General features: G+C 52.3%; 1 protein-coding gene across 4 annotated transcripts; it reads right to left on the reverse strand.

Annotated features, from left to right (window-relative positions):
• Positions 1–1,372: 1,372 nt before the first annotated feature.
• Positions 1,373–25,351, reverse strand: FXYD2 (FXYD domain containing ion transport regulator 2). Of its 4 annotated transcripts, none has more exons than XM_011964832.1 (6): positions 25,260–25,327; positions 20,057–20,095; positions 19,784–19,858; positions 18,332–18,368; positions 18,140–18,170; positions 1,373–2,221 (listed from the first exon to the last, which is right to left on the reverse strand). In XM_011964832.1, exons 1-5 carry the CDS (start codon positions 25,276–25,278, stop codon positions 18,146–18,148), a joined length of 195 nt encoding a protein of 64 aa, XP_011820222.1. In that variant the 5' UTR covers positions 25,279–25,327; the 3' UTR covers positions 1,373–2,221; positions 18,140–18,145. The 4 variants fall into 4 exon arrangements, with proteins under 4 accessions (XP_011820222.1, XP_011820221.1, XP_011820220.1 ...); XM_011964831.1 differs by lacking the exon at positions 1,373–2,221 and adding an exon at positions 17,552–17,844 and having other exon boundaries at positions 25,260–25,351; XM_011964830.1 differs by lacking the exons at positions 1,373–2,221; positions 25,260–25,327 and adding exons at positions 17,552–17,844; positions 21,997–22,081.
• Between the last annotated feature and the right edge of the window lie 854 nt (positions 25,352–26,205).

Here is a 26,205-nt window from a genome sequence, read left to right on the forward strand (position 1 = left end):
TAAGACAAGCCCCATGGCTGGCACATCGTGAGCACAGGTAACTATCATGAATGGGAATGGCCTTGCTCACAAGGACCTTGACCTGTGGGAGCTGGGAGGAGGGAACTGTGGGATGTTAGGATTATATCGTGCATTCCATGCTGTGACAAGGCCAGAGCCAAGGAGCTGGAAATCCAGGCAAGAGGCTGCAGAAACACGGAAGGTGCACGTTGAGGCTGGAAGGGCCTGGAGAAATGTCTAACAAAAGAAGGACCTGAAAAATAGGCAGGTCAGGCCTGATGCTTTTTGTGTTTCCCATTGATTTTGTTCTTCCTTAGTATCTAGGGAAATATCTTTGAAAATGACAGGTTGGCTCAGATATATCCAGAAGTCTCCTCTTCGACAGGAGTTATATTAGGGGTGGGCGATCCAGCAGGCCAGGAAATCCCAAGGGAAAAATGAAACTCTGGGGAAAAGAGTCAGGCGGCGTGTTCTACCCCCACCCACCTTAAACCCTGACAGCCCCCTCTTCAGCTGACATTTTGGAGGGGCTATATTTTAGTTTGATAGAAGGGACAGTTCCCAAAATTATCTGGAAAACTTCACACTCACACACAAATATATTCACACCAGAGTGAGAACAAACACAGTTGCCCAGGCAAACATTCATGTGTACAGGTAAACATAAATGCTTAATGACAGGCACACCTGTGCTTAAATGTGATTTGAACACGATCCAGAAATTCTGCATTGGCACCTATGCATATGCTCCATGTTTTTTAAGCCTCAAATTTGTGGGATTCTTTTCTAGTAGGAACACACTATCCATTTAAAAGCAGTGATTCGTTTTAATATTTTCTTGCATCAGAATGCTGGGTGATGATCTGTCTACATTTTGGCTTTTGTGCTTTTGTTTTTGTTTTTTTAACCAAAGCCAGTTGAAGCAGCTACATGAAGTCACTGGGAGGTGAGCCCTCTCCAATTCAGGTTAATCATGGATATTTAGGGGGTATTATTTTGCCATGTTATATTAAGACTAGAGCCATCATGAGAAACAGCAGATGTTTTTATTGTTTAACTCAAACAATAAGCTTATATATTTTGGATACTTTTCTTCAAAAACAAAGGCATATAATTATTTTAACAAAGGCTTCATATGCCCTCTGGAATTCTTTGACGACTTGAGTATAAATAGGGTGTTCATAAAAGGAATCAATACTGAACCAGGTCAGTGTGAAAAACTTAACTTTTGGTATTATATAGCTAATTCAAGACTGACCTTCTTAGTACTTCCTTATCGGTTGGGGGAGGAAAAAACAAGGATCTCCCTGCTTCCCTCCCTGCAATTTATAATTGATTTTAATATTATAGAAAAGGTCCTCATCTACAAATCAGAAATCCTAGGTTCTTGTGTCATCTCTGTCTCCATAGCCAGCTGTGTGATCTGTGACAAGTCACCTTTGCCTTTGTGGACCTCAGTTTCTTCACCAGTGAGGTGAAAGAGTTGGGCTAGAATGATCACCAAGATCTCTTCCTAAGACCAAACACAAGGTAAATGCAAACAAATATGCACATTCCCCCCTCCCACCCCACATAGGTGTATAGGGTGTACCCACAAATGTGTGCAGGCAGAGAAACAGAAGCTTTTATGCACAGATATTCAGAAACTAATAGGCACAAAAACATTACACAAAATAAACAGTGTTGGCTTCAAATATATCCACATACATCTAAAATTCCATCTTCTTGAGATGGGATGAATCATTACAATTCATAGAGTATGATGCCTATATTTAAAAAAATAGCATGTGTCATTAAACTACCCAGGTTCTCCTTAAACCCAAATTCTGTCTGCTGGGCTCAGAAGATGTCTAGGTATGTTTGCCACTTACTCTCTCATCATTCTGGATGATAATATTATGGCTCTAAGCTCACTGGAGCAAAGGGTCGAAAGCCCTGGGGCTCTGACAGTACCGATGCTGTCTCTGAGGTCCCATTGCCCTTGTTCAGGCTGCTGTCTCAGCAGTGACTCCAGGATGGTTGGTCAGGGGCTGTGGAAGTCCCCAGCAAGGCAGGAGTCCCTGGAAAACTGTGCCTCTCTCCCGCTGTTCTTTCTCAGCTCACAACTCTGAAGTCGGTTGAGAAGCCAACCCAGAGAGGGTCCATGAAGTCTGGATTTGATGGAGCTGAAGCTCATTGTCACATTTCTCTCTGGAGAGTGGTGGTGTGGAAGGTATGAAAACTGAGAGAGATAGGGAAAAAAAGAAAGTGCAATGAGTGGAGCTAAATTTGCTGGCTTCCCAAGTCTTCCGGCATTTCTTCTGGCCCATGGGTCACTCACAAATGTGCTTATCACATTTTATGAAAGTGTTTTCTACGCTGGAAAACCTTCACCCTTCTCAAGTACCCAGTGCCCCCTTTTTCACCTGTTTAAGGCTTCCCATTCAGCAGGGCCTGGTCAGGTACCCCCAGTTATCCCTGACCAGGCCTCCTCTGGGCTCCCACTGCCTCAGACATCTACTTGGCCCATGGATCTCATCCCTTTGTCTAGAATTGTGGCTATTTATGCACGTGTCTGACTTGTCTCCCCTTCTAGACACTGGGCTCTGACCCTTTCGATTTGTACATGCAGGCCCTAGCCTGGTGCCCTCTGGCTCTAGGGGAACACTCAGTAAATGTTGATTTAGTGACCAGATGGGCTCATTCTTACAAGGTAGCAGATATCTGATTACAGCCTCACATGCCATGCCTTCCAGAGAGATGTCCTTTAGCTGGGATCAAAGCCTTAAGCTTGAAAGGTTTTTTTGTTTTGTTTTTTGTTTTTGTTTTTGTTTTTGTTTTTGAGATGGAGTTTTGCTCTTGTTGCCCAGGCAGTGGCGTGATCTCGGCTCACTGCAACCTCCACCTCCCAGGTTCAAGTGATTTTCCTGCCTCAGCCTTCCCAAGTAGCTGGGATTATAGGCATGCGCCCCTGAGCCTGGCTAATTTTATATTTTTAGTAGAGATAGGGTTTCTCCATGTGGGTCAGGCTGGTCTCAAACTCCTGACCTCAGGTGATCCACCCACCTCGGCCTCCCAAAGTGCTGGGATTACAGGCGTGAGCCACCGCACCCAGCCGAAAGTTCTCGTGTGAGAGTTTCCAGTCTCTAAGAGTGAACATTTGGCAGGACATTAGACCCCGCAGGAGTGCTGACCCCTAAAACCAAAGAAGTCTCAACAGTTCCTGCTCAGCCTGCATCACTGTGGTCTTCACAGTTGTCATCTTAACCCTGTAGGCAGCGCTTTTAGGTTCCAGAGGCTTTATGTTTTCGTCCATTTCAGATTCTCACCAAAAAGGATCTGGATACACATGCCAGAATTGTTTTGATCATTATATAGATGAAGAGAGTGAGTATCAGAGGAGCCCCAGAAGCAGATTTGGGATGCTTATACCATGACACTTACACAGCTCAAGCTTCAGGTTCCTTTTGGGCCCTAGTAACGTGTTCACATGGTCAGATATGAAAACATTTGTAGAAAGTTTAACTACAGTCAATCACGGCTGCTACCCTTCTCTGCTCTGGCTTCTCGGTGGGTCTGGTGAACATTCTGAGGGGATCTGACTCTGGCTTGGGATTGGTGGGATGTGTTTATATGGTTGACAGGCCATGCATATACTTCCAGGGCAGGGAAAGACTTGCAGGAACTCTCCTATCACCGACTGGGCCAACTCACCGTGCTTTGTGACATGAAGTTGCAGAGCCAGAAGTTGTATCACAGTATAACTGTGGCCTCAGGTGCCTGCACCAGAGGTGTGTGTGTAGTGTAGGAAAGACAAGGTTTGAAATGCATGGAGCCAGAAGCCAGCCTGTGTAAAGCTGTGAGCAGAAGTAATGTAAAAAAAATTTTTTTTAAATTTAGAAAGCATTTTTGAGGTGTGTCAGTTAATGCAAATATTATGCTATCTGTCTGGATTTCATGATGGCATTTATCAGTTTTCTCAAGATTTGTAACTTGTTGCAATTTCTTTTTATCGTTCTAAATTAATAATCACATTTGATTATTAATATGTTAATAATCATATTTTACCTAATTTTGTATTCGTAATTGTGTATTGTTTTCCTTAGAGAGGTCTAAGCTTCCAGCCCTCAATGGTCTAAGCTTCCAGCCCTGCAAAACCTGAATCCATCCCAGGAGCTTTCCTTGGGTCACACTGTGGCCAGGGACTAGGTTCTTTGGATTCTAGCCAGGGCTCCCCGCTTGCCTCAGAGGTCTTGAGTCTGTATGTCAATCATGTGTTTGTACAGTGCTGTTCACACAGAAGCCCCCTTGCAGAGGTTTTCCTCCCCAGAGAAGAGAAAGTCAAGGCCCAGGCCCATGGTGGTGACCTTGACTTAGATGATGAAAGTTCTCTTCCTAGAAAATCTGGCCATTTCACCACGGGCTGGACTTGTCAGTCCATGCGCTGGAGGATCTCGGGACGGGAGACACCTTGGTGCTGTCCTAATGCCTTCCACATTCTCTCTGCAGGGCAGCATCCCTCCTGTCGCTGTGACTGGCCACCAGCGTTGTGGACCGAGACCCTCCTCAAAGTCCAGGAGTTGCTACAAAACGCTAGCAAGCCCTCCAGCCACTCTGAGCAGGAGAAATGTGCTGCCCAGAAATTCCACCTGCTGGAGGCCAAAGCCACGGCTCCTGGGGTGCCCCAGAGGTGAGCGGGCTGCAGTTTGGGACAGGGAGGCTGAATAAAGATGTTGTCTGGAGACCATGGGGAATGTTGGCTCCTCTGTCACAGAATCTGAGAGGGGGCAGTGCCTTAGAGCTCACCTCACCTGGCACCATCTCACACCCACTGGCTTTCTACACTGACCCAACAGGTATCAACTCAGTCTCTCAAAAGCTGCCAGGGACAAGGGGCTTGCTCCCCACACAGACATTTATCTAATTTCATTGCCCACAGTCATGCACACATGCTTTTCTTTATCAAGCCCAAATCTGCCTTAGCTCTCTGCAGTTCAAAGGATGTGCCCAATCTCAACCAAATGACAGCTATTCAAATATTCGAGAACTGCTACCGCAGGCCCCCACACCTTCCTTTTGCCAGGCTGCATATCTTTTTTCTTTTCTGACTAAATTTATAGACCTTTCCCTGTTCTGGTTTCCTTCTTTGCTTATATTCAACTTTAGCAATATCTCATCTGGGCATGGTGGCTCACGCCTGTAACCCCAGCGCTTTGAGAGGCTGAGGTGGGAGGGTCACTTGAGCCCAGGAATTCAAGACCAGCCTGGACGATATAGAGAGACCCATCTCTACAAAAAAAATTAAAAATAGCCAGGCATGGTGGCGCATGCCTGTAGTTCTAGCTACTCAGGAGGCTGAGGTGGGAGGATCGCCTGAGGTTGGAAAGCTGAGGATGTTAGTGAGCTGTGATTGTACCACTGTACTCCAGACTGGGTGACAGACTCTGTCTCATAAAATTAAAAAATAAAAATCTCTCTTAAAACTGAATAGACTCATGCATCCAGATGAGGTCTGAGCAGCTCCAGTCCAGCAACATCACCCCCTCAATAGGTAGCTGATCTTCTCTTACTGTTGTCCAATGTTTTGTTGGCTTTCCTGGGCTGACATGCCAATCACTCTGGACCACTATCCCATGAACTTCTACTGAACTGGCCTCCTCGGCCTGTAATCCTGATGTGGATGATTTGAGAGAAAACATGATCCCATTCATCATTTGGTGAAAGTTGGGAAATGAGGTGTTGCCTGGGTCGAATGGTACTTACTTACACAATGGGGGGCTCAGAATGTCATCTAAGGTCCTAGCCCAGCGCCAGTGAGGGTGGCAGAGCTCAGCAATAAGGTTCCTATTTCAGGCCACAATGACATTGAAACCTAGCATCTTTACCAAACTTGACCTTATTTTTAATAAACCCAGCTGAAAACAAAGAAAAGATCTAATATAGCATTTCACAAGTGTTTCACAAGAAGGTAACACGTGAGGTGCAGAAAGTGATCTATGCTCAAATAGGTTTGGAAAAGACTGGAATAAGCAAAGGTAAATAGGTTTTTGTGGGAGTTGTTTTTGTTTTTGTTTTTTACTGCAGGCTTTAACACACTGGTGGGCATCGTCAATCTCCAAGTGGTACAGTGTGAGGTTTTTGGGGATCTATTTCCCGCTTCTCCCGGTTAAAAACTCTGTTCTTTCACCGTTTCCGGTCCACACTTGGCCTGGAGGAAGTACATTTTATTGGTTTACTCATTGTTTTGGCAAGTCTGTGCCCAGTCCCCGTGCAAGGAGTTCCCTGATCCCTGGAAAGTCTAGCACAGAGTCCCTGCCCTCACGGGGCTTGCATTTCAGTGGAGAAGAAGATGTTTAAAGAGCAACATAGGGAGGCCTACATGCTCAGAGTTGGCAGGTCAGAGTGTGAAGGGACCTGGGGAGCATCTCCTGCAAGTTCCTTGTTCTTCCCAGGAGGAAACAGTGGCTGGCAGGTGAAGGGCATCCCAGGTCACATGGCAGAGTCAGGGCTTAGGTCCAGGGCTCCTGACTGCCAGGCCTGTGCTCAGCTTTGTGGTGTTTACCTCCCTCCCAGGCCCTGTTGCCCTCAGTCTCTCGCCCACCTTGTTCATCACTCCATCCTCAGCACCCAGCGCAGGTCTTTGATGACTGTTTGTTGAATGAAGCTATGATGATGTGGCTGGGTTAGATGATCTTTATAGTCTCACCTACAGCAGGGGTTCGATGAGTCTGTGAAGAGAGCTGCTTAAGCTCAGAGGAAGGAGTGGTCAACAAAAACCAAGGGAGGATGTGAGTTGGGCTTGAACAATGGGAAAGATGTGCAGAGAGGCAGGGAAAAGGCCTCCCTGCGGGGTCTCAGGAAAGCTTGACTCTGCGGTGCGTGTCTACCCATCTGAGACACCCACACACCCGGCACACGGCAGTTCAGAGTTGTGTCCTCGAAGACTCATCGATCCAAACTCTAAGCTGAACTGGCTGGCCAATTGTTTGTCTGTATCAGCCAAAGTATCTTCTTCTTCTGGCAAATTATAACCAGAGCCCTGGATTCCTACTAATGACAGTGATTATAATTGAGTGCTTGCTGTGGGCCCAGCACTATGCTAATTCCTCCAGATGCATAATCTCAAAACAACCCTATAAGACTGGTATGATTATTATCAACCCCATTTTACAGACAATGAAACTGAGACATAGAGAAATTAACTAAGTTCTCCAATTCACGCAGTCAGATGCTCAAGGCAGTCTAATTCTGTGTATTCACATTGATGGTGGTAGTAGTGTTTCTGCTGTTACATTTTTTAAAAGTTTGAACGTGGAAAATTTCAAGTATATACAAAAGTGGGGAGAATTGTAAAACGAATCACTATGCACTCATTTCCCAGATGCTACAATAGTTGACTCATGGCCAGTTTTTTGTTTCATCCATGCTCCCCTCCCATCACCATGAATTTTTCTGAAGCAAATTTCATGTTATATAATTTCATCCATTGATCATTTTGTGTGCATCTCTCAAGGATGAGGCCAAGTCCTCATTCTCAATCACAATACTTTTTGCCTCCTGACTGAGAAGTTCCTTGACCAGGGGCACCCGCTTCCCCCAAGCCACACGCCAGATTTCAGGCTAGCCACTGCCCCACACGGTGGGCATAGAGGCAACAGGCCCAGGGGATAGGCTGTCCCCAGCTCCTCACCATGCAGCCTGAGCAAATGGCATCTCTCTGCCTCCTCAGAGTGAATTTTTATCGCTGAAGCCCCTGCCATCGGTCTAGTTGCTCTGCAGGTGGGGAACTGGATGTGGTGGCTGCTTGGTGGGGTTGTTGACATAAGAATGAGTCTTTCTTGACCAGGTCTGTCCTAGGCTCCAACCCTGGCCTTGCCCCTAATCTCAGTGCCTACTTCAGAATGATTTGTGGGGTGGGAGGTCTCCTCTGCCTGGGAGGGGATGACTCCCTACTCCGCCTGGCCTAAGAGCAAGAAGTAGGGATGAGATGGAGCCAAGAACCTGGAGTCAGAGATTCACTGCACTTCTCATGAGCTGGGGGGACCAAGTCTCACCTTTTTGATCTGTGGAAGTGGGAACAGAACACCGACCCTGTAGCATGGCTGTGAATGTCTAAGGAGATGGGCAAGTTGTCTCCGCGGAGTTGTTTAGCTAGAGGAGGACACAGTACCTGCCATGGCCAGCAGGTGTCGCCCAAAGACGGAGTACGAGAAACCTTTGGGCGGGATGGGGGCTCCTCCATGGAGATTATCTTTCAATATTAAATACAGTTGGACTTGGAAGAAGTGGAAGAAAATTCAGCCTGAAGGGTTTCTCCTTTGAAAACTCAGTCTGGTTCTGGCTTTCATTGGAGTTAAAAAAAGTGGAGCTTTGCAGTTTTCTTTTCCTTTTTTTTTTTGGATTGCTCCCTCTGTCACCCAGGCTAGAGTGCAAAAGTGTGGTCTCAGCTCACTGCGACCTCTGCCTCCCGGGTTCAAATGATTCTCCCGCCTCAGCCTCCCGAGTAACTGGGACTCCAGGTGCATGCCACCACACCCAGCTAATTTTTGCATTTTTAGTAGAGATGGGGTTTCACTCTGCTGGCCAGGCTGGTCCTGAACTCCTGTCCTCGTGATTTGCCCGCCTAGGCATCCCAAAGTGGTGGGATTACAGGTGTGAGCCACCACGCCCGGCCTGCAGTTTTCAAAGTATGCTCACATGAAGATCCCACAGCAAGACAGGCATCAATATCCCCATGTTACAGATGAGGAAATTGAGGCTTCAGATAGCAAGTGACTTGCTGATAATTATGCAGGCACTAAATGACAGAGCCACTAAGTGACAAAATATAGAATTAGAAGGCCTTCAGACTCTATATTCTGGGCAATCTGCCGACACGTTCCTATGGGTCAAACCCTTAGGAGGAGTCCTGAGACTGTGGCTGGGCAGTCCCTGCCCCTCTCAAAAAGTTAATAGGCGCATGCCCGAAGCCCCTGGCATGGGACATGCTATCCGTTGACAGCATTTACCATCTCTGGGTCTCAGTGGCTCCGAAACCACACAGCTACACATGCACACAGGCACAGGTGAGGAGGAGAGAGAGATCCCAGGCTACAGAATCTTGGATCTGTTTTTTCTATTTCCCAGTATTTGGATGTAAGAAGCTTAGCATAGGTCTGGGGGCTGGCATTTGGGAAATCTTGGACTAGAAGATAAACTAGAAGGTTTATGTTCTGTAGTTTCATAAACACTATCCACTTAAGCTTGTCAAAAACACTAATAAAGTGTCTGGCATATACTTAATAGTCAACAAAAATTTGCTGAAAAATAAATGGCTGAAAAACACGCAATCACCCAGCCCAGCAGAAGCCTTGGTGAACATTGCTTCGTCCCTCACCCATTTTACATGTTCATAACACTTTGTGGCGTACATATCTCGTTTACACACATGATCTCATTCAGTCTCTTTAATGAGTTGGATATCACAAACCCCATCTCACAGATGAGAAAACCGAGGCTCCGAGACACTAAAGGACTTCCCTAGGGCTGCCCAGCTGGTCAGTGACCGAGCCAAGCTCACGGCCACGCCTGTCTGTCCTGCTCCAGCAGCTCTGCCACTGCCCCGCCCCTGCTTCATATCATTTCCACTGCGAAGTTTGAGAGGAGGAAAAATCCTTCCAGAGAGAATGAATCTTCCACATCTGTTGGGGATGCCTCAGATTCAGGAGAGGCGACCTTGGAAGCTTGCCCTGAGACCCCGGGCTCAGGAGAAGTCTTGGGACAGGTCCTGGGAGGCCAGCTGCCGCGTCTGCACTCCTGGAAAGTGCAGTGTGGGAAGGGTGGGAGCTATGGGAAGGTGGGGGAAGGGCGTGGCTCTGATGGCTGGAGAGGACATCCCGCCTCTCTGGCCCACTGCTGGATGTGACTCTTCAGTCCTCCGCGGAAGGAAGCTCCAGGCCTCCACACAGGGAACCTGGTGTCTGCCTCCCCCTAGTGCCACAGGACGGGATGGTGGCGCGGCAGGCTGCTGTGCAGTGCAACATAGACAGCGGCCAAATTCTCCACTACACAGGTCCTGCCCTTCACCCCAGTCATGTCTCGCAGTGAAGCCGGAGGCTGGGCTCACTCCCTGTGTCCTTGCCAGCCTCTAAGAACTACTGGAGGAGATGAATGGTGTCCTCCAAAACAGACCTCTGATTCTCAGCTGAGGAAGCCGAATCGCTGCGCAGGGCTCCAGATGCCAGGTCCACCCACGCACCCTCCTGGGTTGCTCTGCTTCTCCCCAGTTCCAGCACAACTAGCAACGCACACACTCTCTCACACGCATTCACATACACACTCACACATACACACTCATACACTCACACACACACATACATTCATATACACATAGTCACACACACACATTCACACACACATTCACATATACACCCACACTTACATTCACATGCACACCTACACATTCACACGTTCACACACTCACACACACATTCACACACACAGTCACACACACACATTGCCATACACACATTCACACACGCACATTCACATACACACATTCACACACATTCACTCTCACATTCACACACTCTCATGCACACACATTCACATACACACACACATTCACACACGCAATTGCACACACAATCACACAAGTAACACATTCATGCACACTCATACACATGCACACACTCATGGATGCACAATCTCATACACTCATCCACACACAATCACACACACATTCACATACACATACACACACATTCACATACACACACATTCACACTCATTCACATACACACACATTCACACTCACATTCACACACACTCACACACACATTCACATACACATATTCACACACGCACATTCACACACATTCACACACACATTCACACACACATTCACATACACACATTCACACATTCACATACACATTCACACACATTCACATACACACATTCACATTCACACACGTTCACATACACTCACACACATTCACATATACATATTCACACACACATTCACATATACACCCACACTCACATTCACATACACACATTCACACACACATTCACACACAGTCACACATTAACACACATTCACATACACACACACATTCACACACTCATGCACACACATTCACATACACACATACACACACATGCAATTGCACACTCACACAATCAACACACATTCACACACTCATATACACGTGCACACACTCATCCACACACAATCTCTCACACACACACACACACATTCACACTTCGTATTTACTAGTATTTGGATGTAAGACGTTTAGCTCACATACACACACATTCACACTCACAGAACTCACATATACTCACACACAATCTCACACTCACGTACACACACACACACACAAAGGAGAAACCTATAATCAAGAAACTTTTTTCACAAACTATCCCTGCTTTGGGTATGGTAGTCATAGACCACCCTCCGCTGACTTTGAAGTGAGGACTCCACGGCTGAGCTGGCAGAAGGCCCAGGAGGCGGGGCAAACCTAAGGCTGGGCCAGCCAAGTCTACGCTGTGGCCCACGTGGTGCCCGGGAGTGCGTGGGGCTGGGGCCCATGGCTGTGCCAGCCTCTCCCTAGACCTGGCCAGTCTGAGGGCGGACTCAGGGGCCTTTGTCCTCCCTGCACAATTTGTCCTGAGAAGCAAGCATGGGACGGAGCTTTCTCAAACGCGGAAGCATTGAAGGAAGGGGCAGTGATACCTGGCCGGGGACAGGAAAAGCCGCAGCGTCGCCTTAACGCTAAAAAGAGCTTCAGAGGTAATCGACCTCACGCAAAGAATGTCCACAGGCTAAAGATAGTTTCTCCATTTAGGGAAACTGAGTCTCCAGGGGAGCTTGCACATGCATAGTTCATTATTGGCTAAGCCAGGGCTCAAACCCAGGTCTGCTGATTCCAAAGCCTGTGACCTTAACTGTGAGGCCAAGGAAGAAGGGATCATGCACACCTCAGACCACCCCAGCTGCCTACCCTGGCCCAACAACTTCCTTGCTCCTGGGGGCATGGAGCAGGGGCAGGGGCGGCCCACCTGCTGGGTAATCAATCACTCCTTCATTCCTCTATGCCACCAGTCACATGTGCACTCAATGAACATGTATGGAGGGTGCACTAGGTGCCCAAAGGGGGGCGAGATACTGGGATCAGTGGGTGAACTTTCAGATGCAATCCCTGCCCTCATGTAGCTTATAAGCAGTGGGGCCTCAGATGTGAAGGCAAGCTCAGAATTCACGGGATTCGGGGTCCCCTGGCAGGTGCCCAGGGTGCTAGAGAGAGCAGGTCAGGAACACTCTCGGAACAGCAGAGGCCCAGCCTGGCCCGTCTCACTCCTGACCCCCGAGGCGGGTGTCTGCGGCCTCCAGGCTACTCCTGGATGATTTTATCAGCTGTGTTGGGAGCATATGGTCCTCGGACATAAGGCCTGAAGTAGTATTTACTGCAGAGCAGAGGACACCGGGCTCCTGTGTGGGCTGGGTTTGGCACGCACTCGGTTACTGATTGATGGGCCATTCAGGAAACAGAGACCACAAGAGAATTCAGCGTGCTCCTGGCTCGGGGCCAAGCCAGCCTCATCTCCTTTGCTTTGTCAAGTGTGTCTTTTTGTCTGCCTTCATCACTTGCTGGGCGCCTCTGTGTTCACCGACAGGAGGACGCCAAGCATGTATTTGCAGGGACTGTGGGGGTGTACCCAGCTTTTCTCTAAGAACAGCTATCCGAGGGGCGGGAGGGAACAACGGGGTCAGCCACAGCTCTCCCCTTACCCCTTCCCCTGAAAAGTTACAGCTCCTTGACGTGTGAGCTGAAGCTTGGGACTTTTGTCTTGTGTCTGTTTTTTCCAAAGCCAAGTCCAGAGACAGACCAGGGCCTTCCCAAGGTCACACAGCAGGCCAAGAGCAGAGCTGGCAGTGAAGCCAATTTTCCATCTTCCACAGTGTGGTCTGCGCAGAGCTGCAGGCAGGGCTTCCGGGGCCACAAAGTGCTTCCCCAGCTCAGGACGTTCCCCTCTTCTCCCCTCCCTGCTGCCCTGCTCACCGGGGGGAATTCCTCTCAGTGACACCAAAGAAGCCCTTTGGGGAAGTGACAGTGAGCATTTCTTGAAAAGGGAACCAAGTTTAGACATCTAGAGACAGTAGCAGCCATGGTGACTGGAGGCCTCCTGGGGCTGAGGAACTTCGGGGTGTCACTCAGGGTGACAGCAGGTAGCCCAGCAAGCCCATAGGAGCGGGACAGGCCAGGCTGGGCCTCCACTGTTTCAGGAGTGTTCCTGACCTGGTCTCACCTGCACCCTGTGAAGGGAAGCTCAGAATTCAGGGAGATTCGGGGTCCCCTGGTGGGTGCCCTGCCCTGGTCCCCTGCCCTGCCAGGGGACCCCGAACCTCCCTGAATTCTGAGCTTCCCTTCACATCTGAGGCCCCATGCCTACAAACTGAAAATCAAATCTGCCAAAACAGGGCTTGGGGAGCTGCCGCTCCTGAACACAGCTCGTCCCAGTCCATTCTAGACATGAGGTCCATCCACGCCTGGGGGAGACCCCTCCCTCGGCCTCCCAATGCCACCTTCTTTGCCCCTCCAGTGTCAGGTTGAAGCTCTGGGAATGAAGGTTCGAAGTTGTAAACCGGATTTCTTCCCAAGTCCTCAATCACTCAACGGCAAACTATGAAGTGTCTGCAGCCTGTGGCTCCTCCTGCAGCCAGACCTGGGAGCGGGCACTGAGTCTGAGCCCCGGGTTTCTTCCAAGGCTAGGACACTCGGGCCCCTCTGCGGCTCTCCCAGGGCAGCCCTGGGCTCAACACTGCCCTCCCCATGTCCCGGAAGGAGGCTGCTGTGGCCCTAGCTCTGAGGCCCAGGCCCAATCCATCTTCCCAGCCAGTGACTCGCTCTGATAACAGGGCCGAGCTGCCGTGGCATTTGCCTCTGATCTCCGCTGCCCAGGCATTTGTCAGGCAGCCTGCGAGGAATGAAGAATGGGCGCTTGGTGAGGCACAGATTACCCGCCCCAGAGGCCCTTGCTGAATTGCAGTTCAGAGCTCAGCTGCCTGGGGCCACGGATCAACAGGGAGGCGACTAACCTTCCTCACAGCAGCCCCTGCCGTGCGGAGCAGAGGGAGGGTTGAAGCCGGGAGAGCCTGGGAGGAGACTCTCCACCACCCCCTGCCCTGCGCCTTTCTTCACACAACGCCCCTCACTCCCTCCACCCCCAGCCCTGTCTGTCTAGGCAGCCCACTTCCTTCACTAGAGGCAGCACCAGTGGAGACGCTCAGTTCTTTGGGGCACCCCTTCCTTGCTCCCTGTACAAGAGAGAGTTCAGAGTTGCTGGGGCAGGGTGGAGATTTCCCCTGATGTCCCAAAGCATTTAGAAAAACTGGAGGCCTATGCCAGGGGCACCCTCACCCTGGACAGGAGATCAGCCTGTAGGAGCTAGAGACTGGCCTATCTGAGGCTCTGCTTCCTCTGATGGGGACGTCCAGGCCACCTCGTCAGGGAGGGCCTGCCAGAACCCAGCAGAAGCCCTTCTGCCCCCATGCCCACAGGGCTCTTTGGAGCTGTGCAGAGGCTGGGTGGGTTTGGGCGGTGGACGCTTTAGCAAGGGATAGGGGTGGGACTGGCTGCTGGCTCACAGGCTAATTCTCCTGGCCCTCCCTGGGCTTCCTGCCCAGCTCTTCCTGTTCATGCGTACTGTGAGGAAGGCCAGGACTCAGCGGACTTAGCAGAGACCCTGCAACCCCATTGCCCAAGGCCAGCACCTCTGGGCCTGGGGGCTCTGGAACTGCTCTCCCAGGGGCTGGCGGGGCAGAGCTACCTGTCCTCTCCCCAGAACGTGAAACAAGTCCAGTTTCCCTTGGGCCCTCACCTGCTCCACCTCCTGCGTTCCCCTCACCCTCGCCTGGCCATGCTCACCTACTAAGCCGTGACTGTCACCTTTTGCTCCACTTTGAGTTCACCTGGGGAGGCAGAACCACCACCGACGTCCCATCAGTTGAATCAGACTCACTGCAGCTGGGGTGAGAAGAGCTACTCAGGCAAAGCGTCTTTCCCCTCCCTCCCCACAAACGTCCCTGCTTGACTTCTCTGCCCCTCCCCATGTCCTACTGTCGTTGATTTACTCAGACTACAGGGTTAGAGGCCGCCGTTCCCCAGGCTTTGGGGAAGATATGTAGATCACGTGGGGTCTCTGCCTCTGGGAAGGAATGAGCACTTAAGACTCCACAGCCAAGAATTACCCCAGAGTGGGGCAAGTGCTGTACCTGTGGGGGTGAACAAGCGGAATGAGAAGAGCTGAGGGCTTTCCTAGGAAATCAGGCCACCAGACGGACCATTCAGGAGCCAGGAGCCCCTCCTTCCGGCAAAGGCCCTTGGAAAGGTTGAGTTGAAAACACGCAGTTGGAAGGGATTCGGCGCAAGCCACATGCTCCCTCTGGTGGTCAGAAAGGGAACTGCGCCCTCAGACGGAGGCTGTCGTGGTCGGAGTTGTGTGATTAAGAGTAATTCACCCAGTCATTTCCCAGGCTTGGTACATCTTTGTGACTCAATGCAGGTCTGAATTGTGGAAAATCCCAAAGTGAAGCGAAAGTTCAGTAACTGCCAGCCCACGTGACCTTTCTGGAGAGGGAAGGGAAATGTTCACAAGAGTCCTGGCTAGGAAGCAAGTCCCAGGCCTCTGAATGCCACCTGGGGCCATGGGGCTCATTAAGCCTCGGCCTGCAGAGGCCACCCCCCAAGCCTCATATTCAATCAGGCTGGGGGAATCTGGGTACGTGGTGGTTTGAAAAGCCCCTCAGGTTCAGACCTGATAAAGCCTCACATTTCATAAGGAGGGAGGACTTGAGGCAGGGTCAGCGAAGGGAAGTGACTCATCCAGAGCAGGTGAAATTTCCCTTTGAGGGTGGCAGGCTGGATTGTTCTCTGTATGGAACATTCTAGAAACTTGACTCTTCTCTAGTGCTCTTATGTGGGCCACAGGTCTGGAATATCCCTCTTCCTCTGTGCCTTGCTGCTGCGTCCAAGAGGCTTTGGGAGCCCCCCTCCTCCTGAAAGTCCTCCTGGCTGGACCTGCCCCATTCGTGTTCATTTCTCCCAACCTCGAGGGAGAGCTCAAGTGTGTGCCTCTATCTCCTGCATAGAAAAACTGCATTCCGTTTAAGGGTTTGGCCGACACCAATGAGTCCACATTTGGAGTGGGGTATCATAAGGACTTGGTGCTAAGTTGTAAGTCACCAGGCCTTCCTCTGTGTGGCTCCTGGCCTCCTCTGGAGTTTCTCCCCCCAACCCCAGGCCTTCTCTGTTTCCCCTTCACTCTCCAAACCCCCAGGCAGTCAGTGGGGAGTCCACCTCCCTGCCCCACCAACTACTCCCCGTCCTTTGGATGTTCGTGTGGTGGGAAGAGCTCTGGAAGGGGAGCCAGAGACCTGAATTTTACCTCTGGCTCTGACTCAGGCTGGCCATGTCACTCTGGACAAGCCACGGCCTCTCTTGGAGCCTCAGTTTCCCCTTCTGTAAATTGAAGATGGTCTGTTTTGCTCTCTAAGGACCCTTCGCTGCTCAAGCCTTCTGTGTTTTTAGGAGAGTTGGTGGTTATCAGGGACTGGGGGAAGTGGATTAAGACAAAGAGCTTAATTCCCAGGTGGAGCGGGATCCATCCTGCCTCTGGCCCCCAAACATGCCCTGTTCATTACTGCTCCAGTAGCTTGATTCTCCTGCCAGTTCTCCTCTCCCCTCCCTCAAAAGCTTGCAGGCCCAGATGAGGAAGCCAGACGCTAGGTGGTGCCAGAATCCCACAATCCCTCCAGCCTTAGAGGCCTCTGAGTGAAGGGAGGGAGAGGAAAGGGGGGCTCCTTCCTGAGTGCAGAAGCTCCCAGAGGCCTCCCTCCATGACCTCAGCCTTGGACTCACAGCAAAGGGGGCATGGGCATTAGGAGTTGGGCACTGGTGGGCAGAGCGACCTGGCAGCATCTCAGGCTGAGGCTGCCCTGAGTAGGTCCCTGCCTGCATGGACGGGGACTAGAGCAAGTGTGTCGATGGTCTCACTCTCACCATCTGTTCCCTGGCCCCAGGCCCTGGAATTAACCAAGCCTCCAAATAGGTGGCCCCAAGAGTGGAAAGAGGTGGCCTGAGCTCAGTACCAGGAGGGGACTGGGAAGAGGGCTGGCTCCTTCAGGACATGTGCGGAGGCCCAGCAGCAGGCCCCTTGGACCCACCCACCCTGGCCCAGGGGTGTACATGTGGAAAATGGCAGAGCACAGGAATGTGACCACACACAGGCTCATCTTGGTAGCCTGGGGCCTCTCCACAGCAACTCCTAGGCAGGGTTGCTTCCAGGATCCCAGCAGCAGCGCCTGGCGCCTGGGGCAGAGGCCTCGTGGGTATCCAACAGGGCCGTGGCTTTGACCCCCTGGGCCTTTCAGACATCCCAGGTGCATAAAAGCCAGGCTGAGGCCTCTGTCCCCAGGGCTCCTGCCAGTTCAGGGGGTACAAGGAGTGGCCTACAGATGACAACACTGAACTTCTTGCTTTTACAGGCAGACAGGTGCCTGAGCAATTACTTGAAAAAACAAATGAGACCCGGCTGTATTTGTACTTGAACTTGGAGAGGCTGGTGGTGACAGAGGAGGCAGATAGGCAGGCAGGCGAGAGAAGCAGCGGTCTCTGACGCTAACTTTATTATGAGCATGAGGTGGCAAGGGGCAGGAGGTGGCGATACCACCTGGGGGTCACATTGAGTCTGGAGCTTCCTTCTGCTCAAGCGCTGGCAGTGACGGGGACAAAGGTCTACAGCCCAGGGAAGAAGGGGAGGTAGCAGAGGCAGGGCCTGGCTTCCCAGCTGGCCCCTGTGCAGTGGGTGGCACTGCCAAGGCTGAGAAGACAAAGGCAGGTTGGGGCTGGGCAGGTTGCAGCAGAGGTTGGGGTTTTATTTCCTCCTTGTCCATCTCACTTTTCTCCAGGGCTCCTCTGTGATCTCCTGTGGCACACACTGCACGCCAGGCCCTTGGCAATCATCTGAAACACACCATAGGTGTGACAGACCACCTGGCTGATGTGTGGGTGACCCTAAAATTCTCCCCTACCCAGTCCAGGAGCCAGAATTCTTCACGGTCGCCCCCAAGCCTGCCCTCCCCTCCCGCCACCTTCCCCGGGCCCTCCTAGCGTACCTGCTGTTACAGCTCATCTTCAGTGATTTGCCTGGTGGGGGAAGGAAAAGCAAAGGTGAGAGGACCGGGGGAGGGGTGGGTCTAGGGATCCCTGAGGCTGGGGACCCCTCCACAGTGGCAGAGACAAAATCCTCAGCCCACCCCTCTTCCCCAGCCCGGAGCCCCTCATCGGTCACCCCGGGCAGCGCTCACCTGCGCTTCTTATTGGCCCCACAGCGGAATCTTCTGCCTTGAAAAGAGAAAAGGAGATTTGTTTCCATGGATTCGTTTTCCAAGGAGACCCTGGAAGACTCAAAATTCTTCCAGTCTCTCCTACCTCCCTCCTGCCAGTCAAGACTGCAGGGTCCGTCTTGGAGGCCACGTTTGACTGTCCCATTTTATTTTATTTTATTTTATTTTATTTTATTTTATTTTATTTTTTGAGACAGGGTCTTACTCTGTCACCCAGGCTGGAGTGCAGTGGTGCATAGCTCACTGCAGCCTCAAACTCCTGGGCTCAAGCAATCCTCTTGCCTCAGCCTCCCAAGTAGTTGGGACTATAGGCACACGCCACCATGCCCAGCTGATTTTTTTTAAAAACTTTTTTTATAGATCGGATCTCACTGTATTGGCCAGGCTGGTCTTAAACTCCTGGTCTCAGGAGATCCTCTTGCCTTGGCCTCCTAATATGCCGGCATTACAGGCATGAGCCACCGTGCCCAGCCTTCTTTCTTTTTATGTAAGGCTGAATCACAGGCATTCAAGAACCTAGGTCAGTCAGTCAGCAAATGTTTACTGGAGCAGACCCATGGTGGGCTGTTGGCATATCGAGAGCAGCAGCAGACACTGGGCCATCATGGTGCCCCCAGCACAGTTGCCCGGTGAACACCTGGAGAAGGATGGCAGCAAGTCCAAAGCAGAGCCCCTTGCTTAGGCCACTTGCCTCCTGTGCCTATGTGCTCAGCTACCACCCCGCACCGCCCTCCGGGAGCTGCCATGGGCAACACGGGAAAATGGGGAGACCCACAGGACTGTGTGCAAGCCTTCGGGTGGGGTGCAGTGGCACAAGTGCATGGAATCCCAGAGCCCACAGGTGTGCTTCCTGTATCTTCTTTCCATGGGTTGTGTTTTCTGTGTGTTTTTCTTTGGGTTGGACCAAAACAAGTCAATGTGCAGTTATTAAGCTCCTGCTGTGTGCCCCTCGGGGCTTGAGGATACATAAGTCTCCTTGTCTCCTCCAGAACACTCCGAGTCTGCACTGGACCATTCTTAGAGCGCTGTCCTGACTGCTGTGTCTTTGGATGCTAGCCCTCCTCTTGTGAGGCAGGTGGGATCATCCCTATTTAACGGATGAGTTTGGGACCATGGTTAGCAGTGGGGGGCCTAGTGCCCCTGCCTGGCCCTCCAGTTACCCCGCAGGTTCACTCTCACCTCCAAGGTTCCTTCTGGGCCCACTGGAGGGTGCACTTGAGCAAGCGGGAACCTTACACTGTGCTCCCAGAGCCTGGCACCCCACCGGGCACCTGTTCCCACATCCTGCAGGGGGTGTGCGTGGTGGGGAGGCTCACCCCTTCCTTGGGGACTCCGGAAAGCCAGCCTGCTCAGCGGCTTTGAGAATAGACGTGCCCCAGCCAGCACCCCTTCCCTGGAGGCCATCCCACTTACTGAGGAGGATGAGGAGTCCCACGATGAAGGCCAGCCCGGCGAAGATCAGGCCCCCATTGCGGACAGTCTCATAGTCTCGGGAAAGAGAGGGCAAGAAGAGTGGGATGGGTGGTCTCTCCCAGCAGCCATCTCTCCCCGCAGCCCGCCCGCAGCAGCCCGTGGTCGCAGGGGGAGATAAGGGGCACAGAGCATGGACCTGGGACTGGGAGAGGCCGCTGCTTGGTGGGAGGGGTCCTGAGGGCTCAGGAAGGGTGAACAGGGGCCCAGGCTTACCATAGTAGAATGGGTCCACATCCCCTTTGGGGCTGCCGCCTAGGAGAGAGCCAGAGGTAGGATGAGAGGAGTCACCAATGGTGGGCCAGCCACAGGAACAGCTGGAATTCCCTGTCCTTCCCTTCCCAGAGGACCCCCAAGGGTCCAAGTGAGCAAGGGGAGGCTGGGAACGGAGTGTTGCTAAAACCATTGCCAGCAGGCTTCTGCTCTAGGTGGCTTCAGACACAATCAACTGGGGCCCAGATACCGAGTGTCAGAGGGGGATCTGTGCTGTCTGGGGGGCCTCTGACCACTCCGGAAGGGAGACGATCTCCTGCTCCTTGATTCCTACCATGGTAGAAAAGGCCAGGAGAGGCCTCTCCCATTAGACTCCCAGAGGCCTCTCTCCACAGGACCATTTGGCTACCAGGTGCTTAGCAGGTATTTGTGAAATGCATGAATAAATAAAACAGAACCTTAAAGTTTATCAGACAGAAGGAGGAAGCTGAGCCCAATGTGTAGACTTGTCCAAAGTCCTAACGATAGCTGAGACAGACCTCCTGTCCTACGTTACCATCCTCAGGGGAAGCAGATCTAGTTAAGAAACATTAATATATAGTGCTGGTCAGGCACTGGGCAAAAGCTAACAAGAGCCTAACTCATCTAACCATTATGGCAACCTTATGAGGCGTCAATGTCATTCTGGTGTAATCCACAAGAGGACGGAAGTACAGAGAAGTAATTCCCCCACAGTTATAGAGCAAGTCAGGAGTCGAGCTGGGGTTTGAACCCAGGCAGCAGGGGGCTGAGAATGGAGGTGCATAAGCCCTTTGCTCTGCCGCCTCTCAATGGCAGGAGGGAAGGAGCCCATCAGAGGCAAGTTCCTGCCCCTGCCTCCAGTGGCCTCCCACGGATTGGAGCTGCTCAGCAGGCAGGTCTCACAGTGGTGCCCTGCAACCGAGTACACTTAACCCGCACAGCCAGAAGGTGGCCTGGCCGGGACGCTTCTGCCACAGCTGAGGGCCACTACTCTTTCCTGCCCTGCTGGAGCCCCTTCTTGTACCAGGGAAGTAGAGCCCAGGAGGAAGGAATGCGCAAGTCAGCGCCTTCCAGGCTGTGGCAAACTGTGCCCCTGGGCAGTGGTGAGACTCAGGGTCTGGCAAGCCCAGCTGTCCCCAGCAGCCAGTCCCTGGGCCAGGAAAGGACAGGCCAGGAAGAGTCAGTGCCCATCCTGACGGGCCTGAGGTGCTGGGTGCTCAGGGAGACCATGAGGGACCCAGCGTCTGCGCTGTCATCCCAGATTAGGTTCAGGCCTTGTTCAAGATCATATGTGGATTAAAGTGTCAGAGCAACAGCTAGACCCAAGTCAAGGCTTCCCCACACACCCTAGGAAACTTCCTCCTCCATGTGAACCACTTGCCGAGACCCTCTCTGCCCAGCACCCTCCCCTTTCTGCATCTGGCTCAAAACCCACCTCTGTCAGCAAGTGCCCCTCTTGGTTTCCAGGTCTGAGTCAGTTCCTGTGACAGGAAGCCTTTGAGGTGTGTGACTTGAACTTGGGGGGCTCTCACCCCAAATCCAGCCTAGGAAGGCTGACCAGAGGGGCCTGCTCCTTCCCCAGCCAGATGGACCCCGTCTGCCTCCTGCCCAAGTTCAGATGGTCTAGCAAGATGCATTGAACTCAGGGCGGGTGTGTGCCAGGAGGCCGAGGAGGGACGCTCAGCTCTCCATCTTCTATCTGCTGCCGTTCTGCCACTCAAGTTATCTTTCTTTGGGGTTAAAGCAGGGTTCTCTTTTAAGTTGCAAATTTTCTTAGGAGGCCGACAGGAAGTGGGGCTGGGTACTCTGAAAGGCTGAGGTGGCAGAAGAGGGAAGGGTAGAGTCCAGCTGACCCTGCAAAGCAGGCCAGTCAGAGCCACCCAGCCTCACACACGCCTGGGCACACACACCAGCACACTCACCACCGTCCATCGACAACCCAGTCATTTCCCCAGCTGAATGGGCTCTCTCCACTCCCTTCTTCCTGCTGTCTCTGCTTTTTGGAGAGTGTCTGGCTGCCTCCGCGGGGTGGCCGGGGACGAGGCGGGGGCATTAAACATTAACAGTGCCAGGTAATATTTACCCTGGTCACAAGAAAAGCGGCAGTGTGGATGGAGGGGCTCCTGCGGCAGGGTGAGGAGGCGCGTGGGGAGGCAGGGGCAGGGAGGAGCTGGCTGAGTTTCTAAACCCTCCCAAAGGAAATTTCCAAAGAGAAGGGCTGGGATGGGTCATCGGTGGTGCTGTTCTGCCAGCTGGGGAAGCCACAGCTGGGGCGGTGGGAACAGGAAAGTGGAAATTGTACAATCTCTTCAGTGTACACTGTACTTGGGAGCTTCCGGGGGCAGTGTCAGGGGTCCCACACGGCCCCCAGCCCAGGCAGGGCCCACCGCACCAGCCACCATGGATGCCACCGCTGCAGCTGCTATTCCTTATGTGGCGCTGGAGGCTTTCCTGCAGTGGTCCCTAGGAGCCTGGCCCACTGCTCCCCCACCACATCCCTGGAGCACCCCCAAAGCCCACCAGCAGTAGATCCTCCAGAAAGGCGCTTCATCTGTCTTCCTATTCATCCATCAACGTGCACCCTGCAGGTCACACCTCAGTCGGAAGGGCCCCAGTCATCCCCAACTAATTTCTCCTTCCCTGCCGCCCCAGTACTTCCTCCTACCACCATTTGGCCTGGCTCTCGGATTGTTTCCTTGCCAGTTTACCATGGCGCATGCAGGATCCTTAAGGACGGGGCAAGACTTTCATCGCAGGGAGAATCCCCTGCTTTTATGGTTTACCAAGCACTTTCCTCATTGTTATCTCCTTAAGCTTTATGTTTCCCGTTTTACTGATGAGGCAGGTGTCTAAGGCACAGAGAGGTGGGGGCCTCGCCCAGGGTCACACAGCCAGTGTGGGGGAAGTGGAGAATGACAGGCCTCCTGCTGCAGGAGGCAGCTGCTTTCCACACCTCGCAGGCAGCCTCCCGACTCCACTGTGACCTCCTTCACCCCGGGACTCCTGTGCTGGGTAGTCGTGGGTACTGTGGAATCCTCGTTAAGTTCTAGTCCATTGAATTGGCCTCCAGAAGAGGCTGAAGCCCAATGCCCACCAAACAGCCAAGGTCAGTGGCCAGCGGCCACCAGGGGTGCTTGAGCCCTCCTGAAGGGAGCCACTCTATCTATGAATCCTCCCCAAGGAGGGGCAGGGCTTGACACTTGAGTTCACACCCTGGCCCTCAGTGGTCTCAGTCAATTACTTCACCTCTCTGTGCCTCAGTCTCCCCATCTGTAAAATGGGCACAGTACCCAGCTCCTAAGGTGGTTGTGAGGGGAAGTGAGATAATGCATGCAAAGAGCGTATCCCGGGGCCTGGCACACAGTGAGTGGCATCATTGTTACTGTTATATGTGTGCTGATTGAAGAAATAACAGGCATTAGCTTTTGGCAAATGTTTGCTGTGGGACATGGAAAAGCCAGCCACTCTCCAGTGAAAATGGGCACGAATGAGTGAGCTGGAGAGAATGTCATGGCCCTGAGGATCAGGTGTGCAGCTTCCTTCTGCTTCCAGAGCCAAGGAATATATATCTGTGCAAACATCCCAGCAGAGCCAGCATTTGGGGAAGATGGGCCATGCACCAGGTTCTTGGCATGCACTGCATCACTTAGTTCCTGCTAGCGCCGTTTTACAGATAAAGAAACTGAGGCTGCTCCTTTGCTTTCCACAATAGTCCCTGGAGGTGGCCAGGGCAGTGTCATGATCCCCACTGGGTACACCAGAAAAACCGAGGGCAGGAAGGTGAAGGGACTTGCCTGAAACACACAGTTAATGGCAAACCGGAGGTAGAAAGCCCAGACCAGACCCTCGAAGGTGTGCTACCAAAGCTACTGCCGTCTCCACACAAGACAAGGTGCTCCCTTTACTATACAGGAATGTGTCGTCTTACTGGGTTTTGTCTATGTTTGTAAGCCTCCGTGGATTCTTCAGGAATAATAAGAGTGTAAAAATAAGTGGGAAGTTAAATAAATTCATCTGTCTATCTATCTGTCTATCTATCTATCTATCTGTCTGTCTGTCTGTCTGTCTATCTATCTATCTGTTGACAACCCAATCATTTCCAAATGGACTGTCTCCTCTTGCCTCTTCCTGCTGTCTTTGCTCCTCGGCGGGGTGGCCGGGGATGAGGTGGGGGCATTAAACATTAACAGTGCCAGGTAATATTTACCCTGGTCACAAGCAGAGCTGCAGTGTGGATGGAAGGGCTCCCGCTGCAGGGGGAGGAGGTGCCTGGGGAGGCACTTATAGATGGATGGATGGATAGATAGATAGATAGATAGATAGATAGATAGGGAAGATAGATTGATCAATAGATAGATGAATAGGAAACAATAGTTGGAAGCTAGTTGCATTTTTAAACTCTGTGTGCAAGGCACCGTTTCAAACACTTTACAGAAATTAATTTTTGTTTTTTTTTGAGACGGAGTTTCGCTATTGTCGCCCAGGCTGGAGTGCAATGGCATGATCTTGACTCACTGCAACCTCCGCCTCCCTGGTTCAAGTGACTCTCCTGCCTCAGTCTCCTGAGTAGCTGGGATTACAGGCATGCGCCACCATGCCCAGCTAATTTTGTATTTTTAGTAGAGACGGGGTTTCACCATGTTGGTCAGGCTGGTCTTGAACTCCTGACTTCAGATGATCCACCCCCACCTTGGCTTCCCAAAGTGCTGGGATTATAGGCATGAGCCACTGCACCTGGCCAGAAATTAATTCTTTAATCATCACAATGACTCTTACAAGGTAAGGAAGGCATTATTATCACCCCATTTCATAGAGGAAGAAACTGAGGGCCAGAAAAGTTAAATAACTTGCCTGAGGTCAGATGGCCAGAAAGTAGGGGAACCAAGATTTGAAGCCAGCAGTCTGGCTTCTGAGTTCCTGCATCTCTGAAGGACGGATGGACAGACAAGTAAATGAGGTGGTTGGACAAGCTGCCTTCCCTGCCCTCGCAGCTCAGAGATGCTCTGCCACGTTTCACAGCAGGCCCGCGACTCCATACGGAGATGCTCTCTTTTGGACATTCTGCCTCTCTTCCCTTCTGCCTTTCCTGCACTTCTGGGGAGCTTGTGGGTGCACTTGAAAGGGACGGGGCTGGCACCTGTGTCAGAGCCTGAGCGGGAGGAGGAATGGGGTTCAGAGGACTCACCCAGGTACCACCTGTCCATAGCAGGAGCTGCTGGCTGTCTCCGGGAGTGCAGGAGAGCAGGGAGGTGCCGCTTGCCCGGGGCCTGGATGGAGAGTGGCACTCCCTCCCTTCGCACCTCAGGTGAGCCCACAAACAGGAAGAGACACAGGCAGGGAGGAGGGGCTGGCAAGGGAGCCTTTACCTCGTGCCCACTTGCTAGGGCAGGTTGGGGCAAGGGATCCACGTGAAAGCCAGGGGAGATTCTCTGACCTCCCCCTGGCACCTGGAGATGGAGAGGCCGTCAGATGCAGCAGAGCCAACCACAGCCCCAGCCCTGGCCCTCTCCCTCGAGAGGCTCCATGCCGCAGCCAGCCCAGGGTGCCCGAAAAGGGTACAGGAGCCAGGAGGAATCAAGGAACCCAGTCTTCCCCAGGTCCCTGGGCTGGTGGCAGCTGAGGGAGACCTTCAGGGGCATTGGATGGGTCGCCTGAACGTTACTCCGCTGCACCTCCGTCCTCTAGCCCAGCTGGGCCGTTGCCTGGACGTATCCTGCCCAAGACCCAGTCTATAGCTAGGCGTCCCCTGAGACTGGGAGGCCCAGCTGCAGCCTCTCGGGGGAGTGGGAATGGTTTCCAGGATCCTGTCCTGGGACCTAAGGCACCGGTCCCAGCTTCCTGTGTCGTTCTGGTCGTTGGCAGAGAATGGGGAGCAGCTGCGGGGCTGGGAGCCGGAGCTGTGATGGGGGCTGCTCCTGTGGCCTGCCCTTTCCGCAGCTGAAACCCCTCACTCAGCCCGCAGTGGCTCGCTCAGCCCGCAGTGACTCACCCCAGCTGTGATGTCAGGCCCACCTCTCAACCTCAGAGGGCTCAGCTGGAGACACCAGCAGCCTAATGAGGCTCTGGGGGCTGCTGGTTGGTATCAGAGGGGAATGGCCAGAAGACAACACTGCTAGGCCTAGGGCAGGGTC

Source organism: Mandrillus leucophaeus, unplaced genomic scaffold, assembly GCF_000951045.1.
Source record: "Mandrillus leucophaeus isolate KB7577 unplaced genomic scaffold, Mleu.le_1.0 Scaffold71, whole genome shotgun sequence".
Taxonomy (NCBI): domain Eukaryota; kingdom Metazoa; phylum Chordata; class Mammalia; order Primates; family Cercopithecidae; genus Mandrillus; species Mandrillus leucophaeus.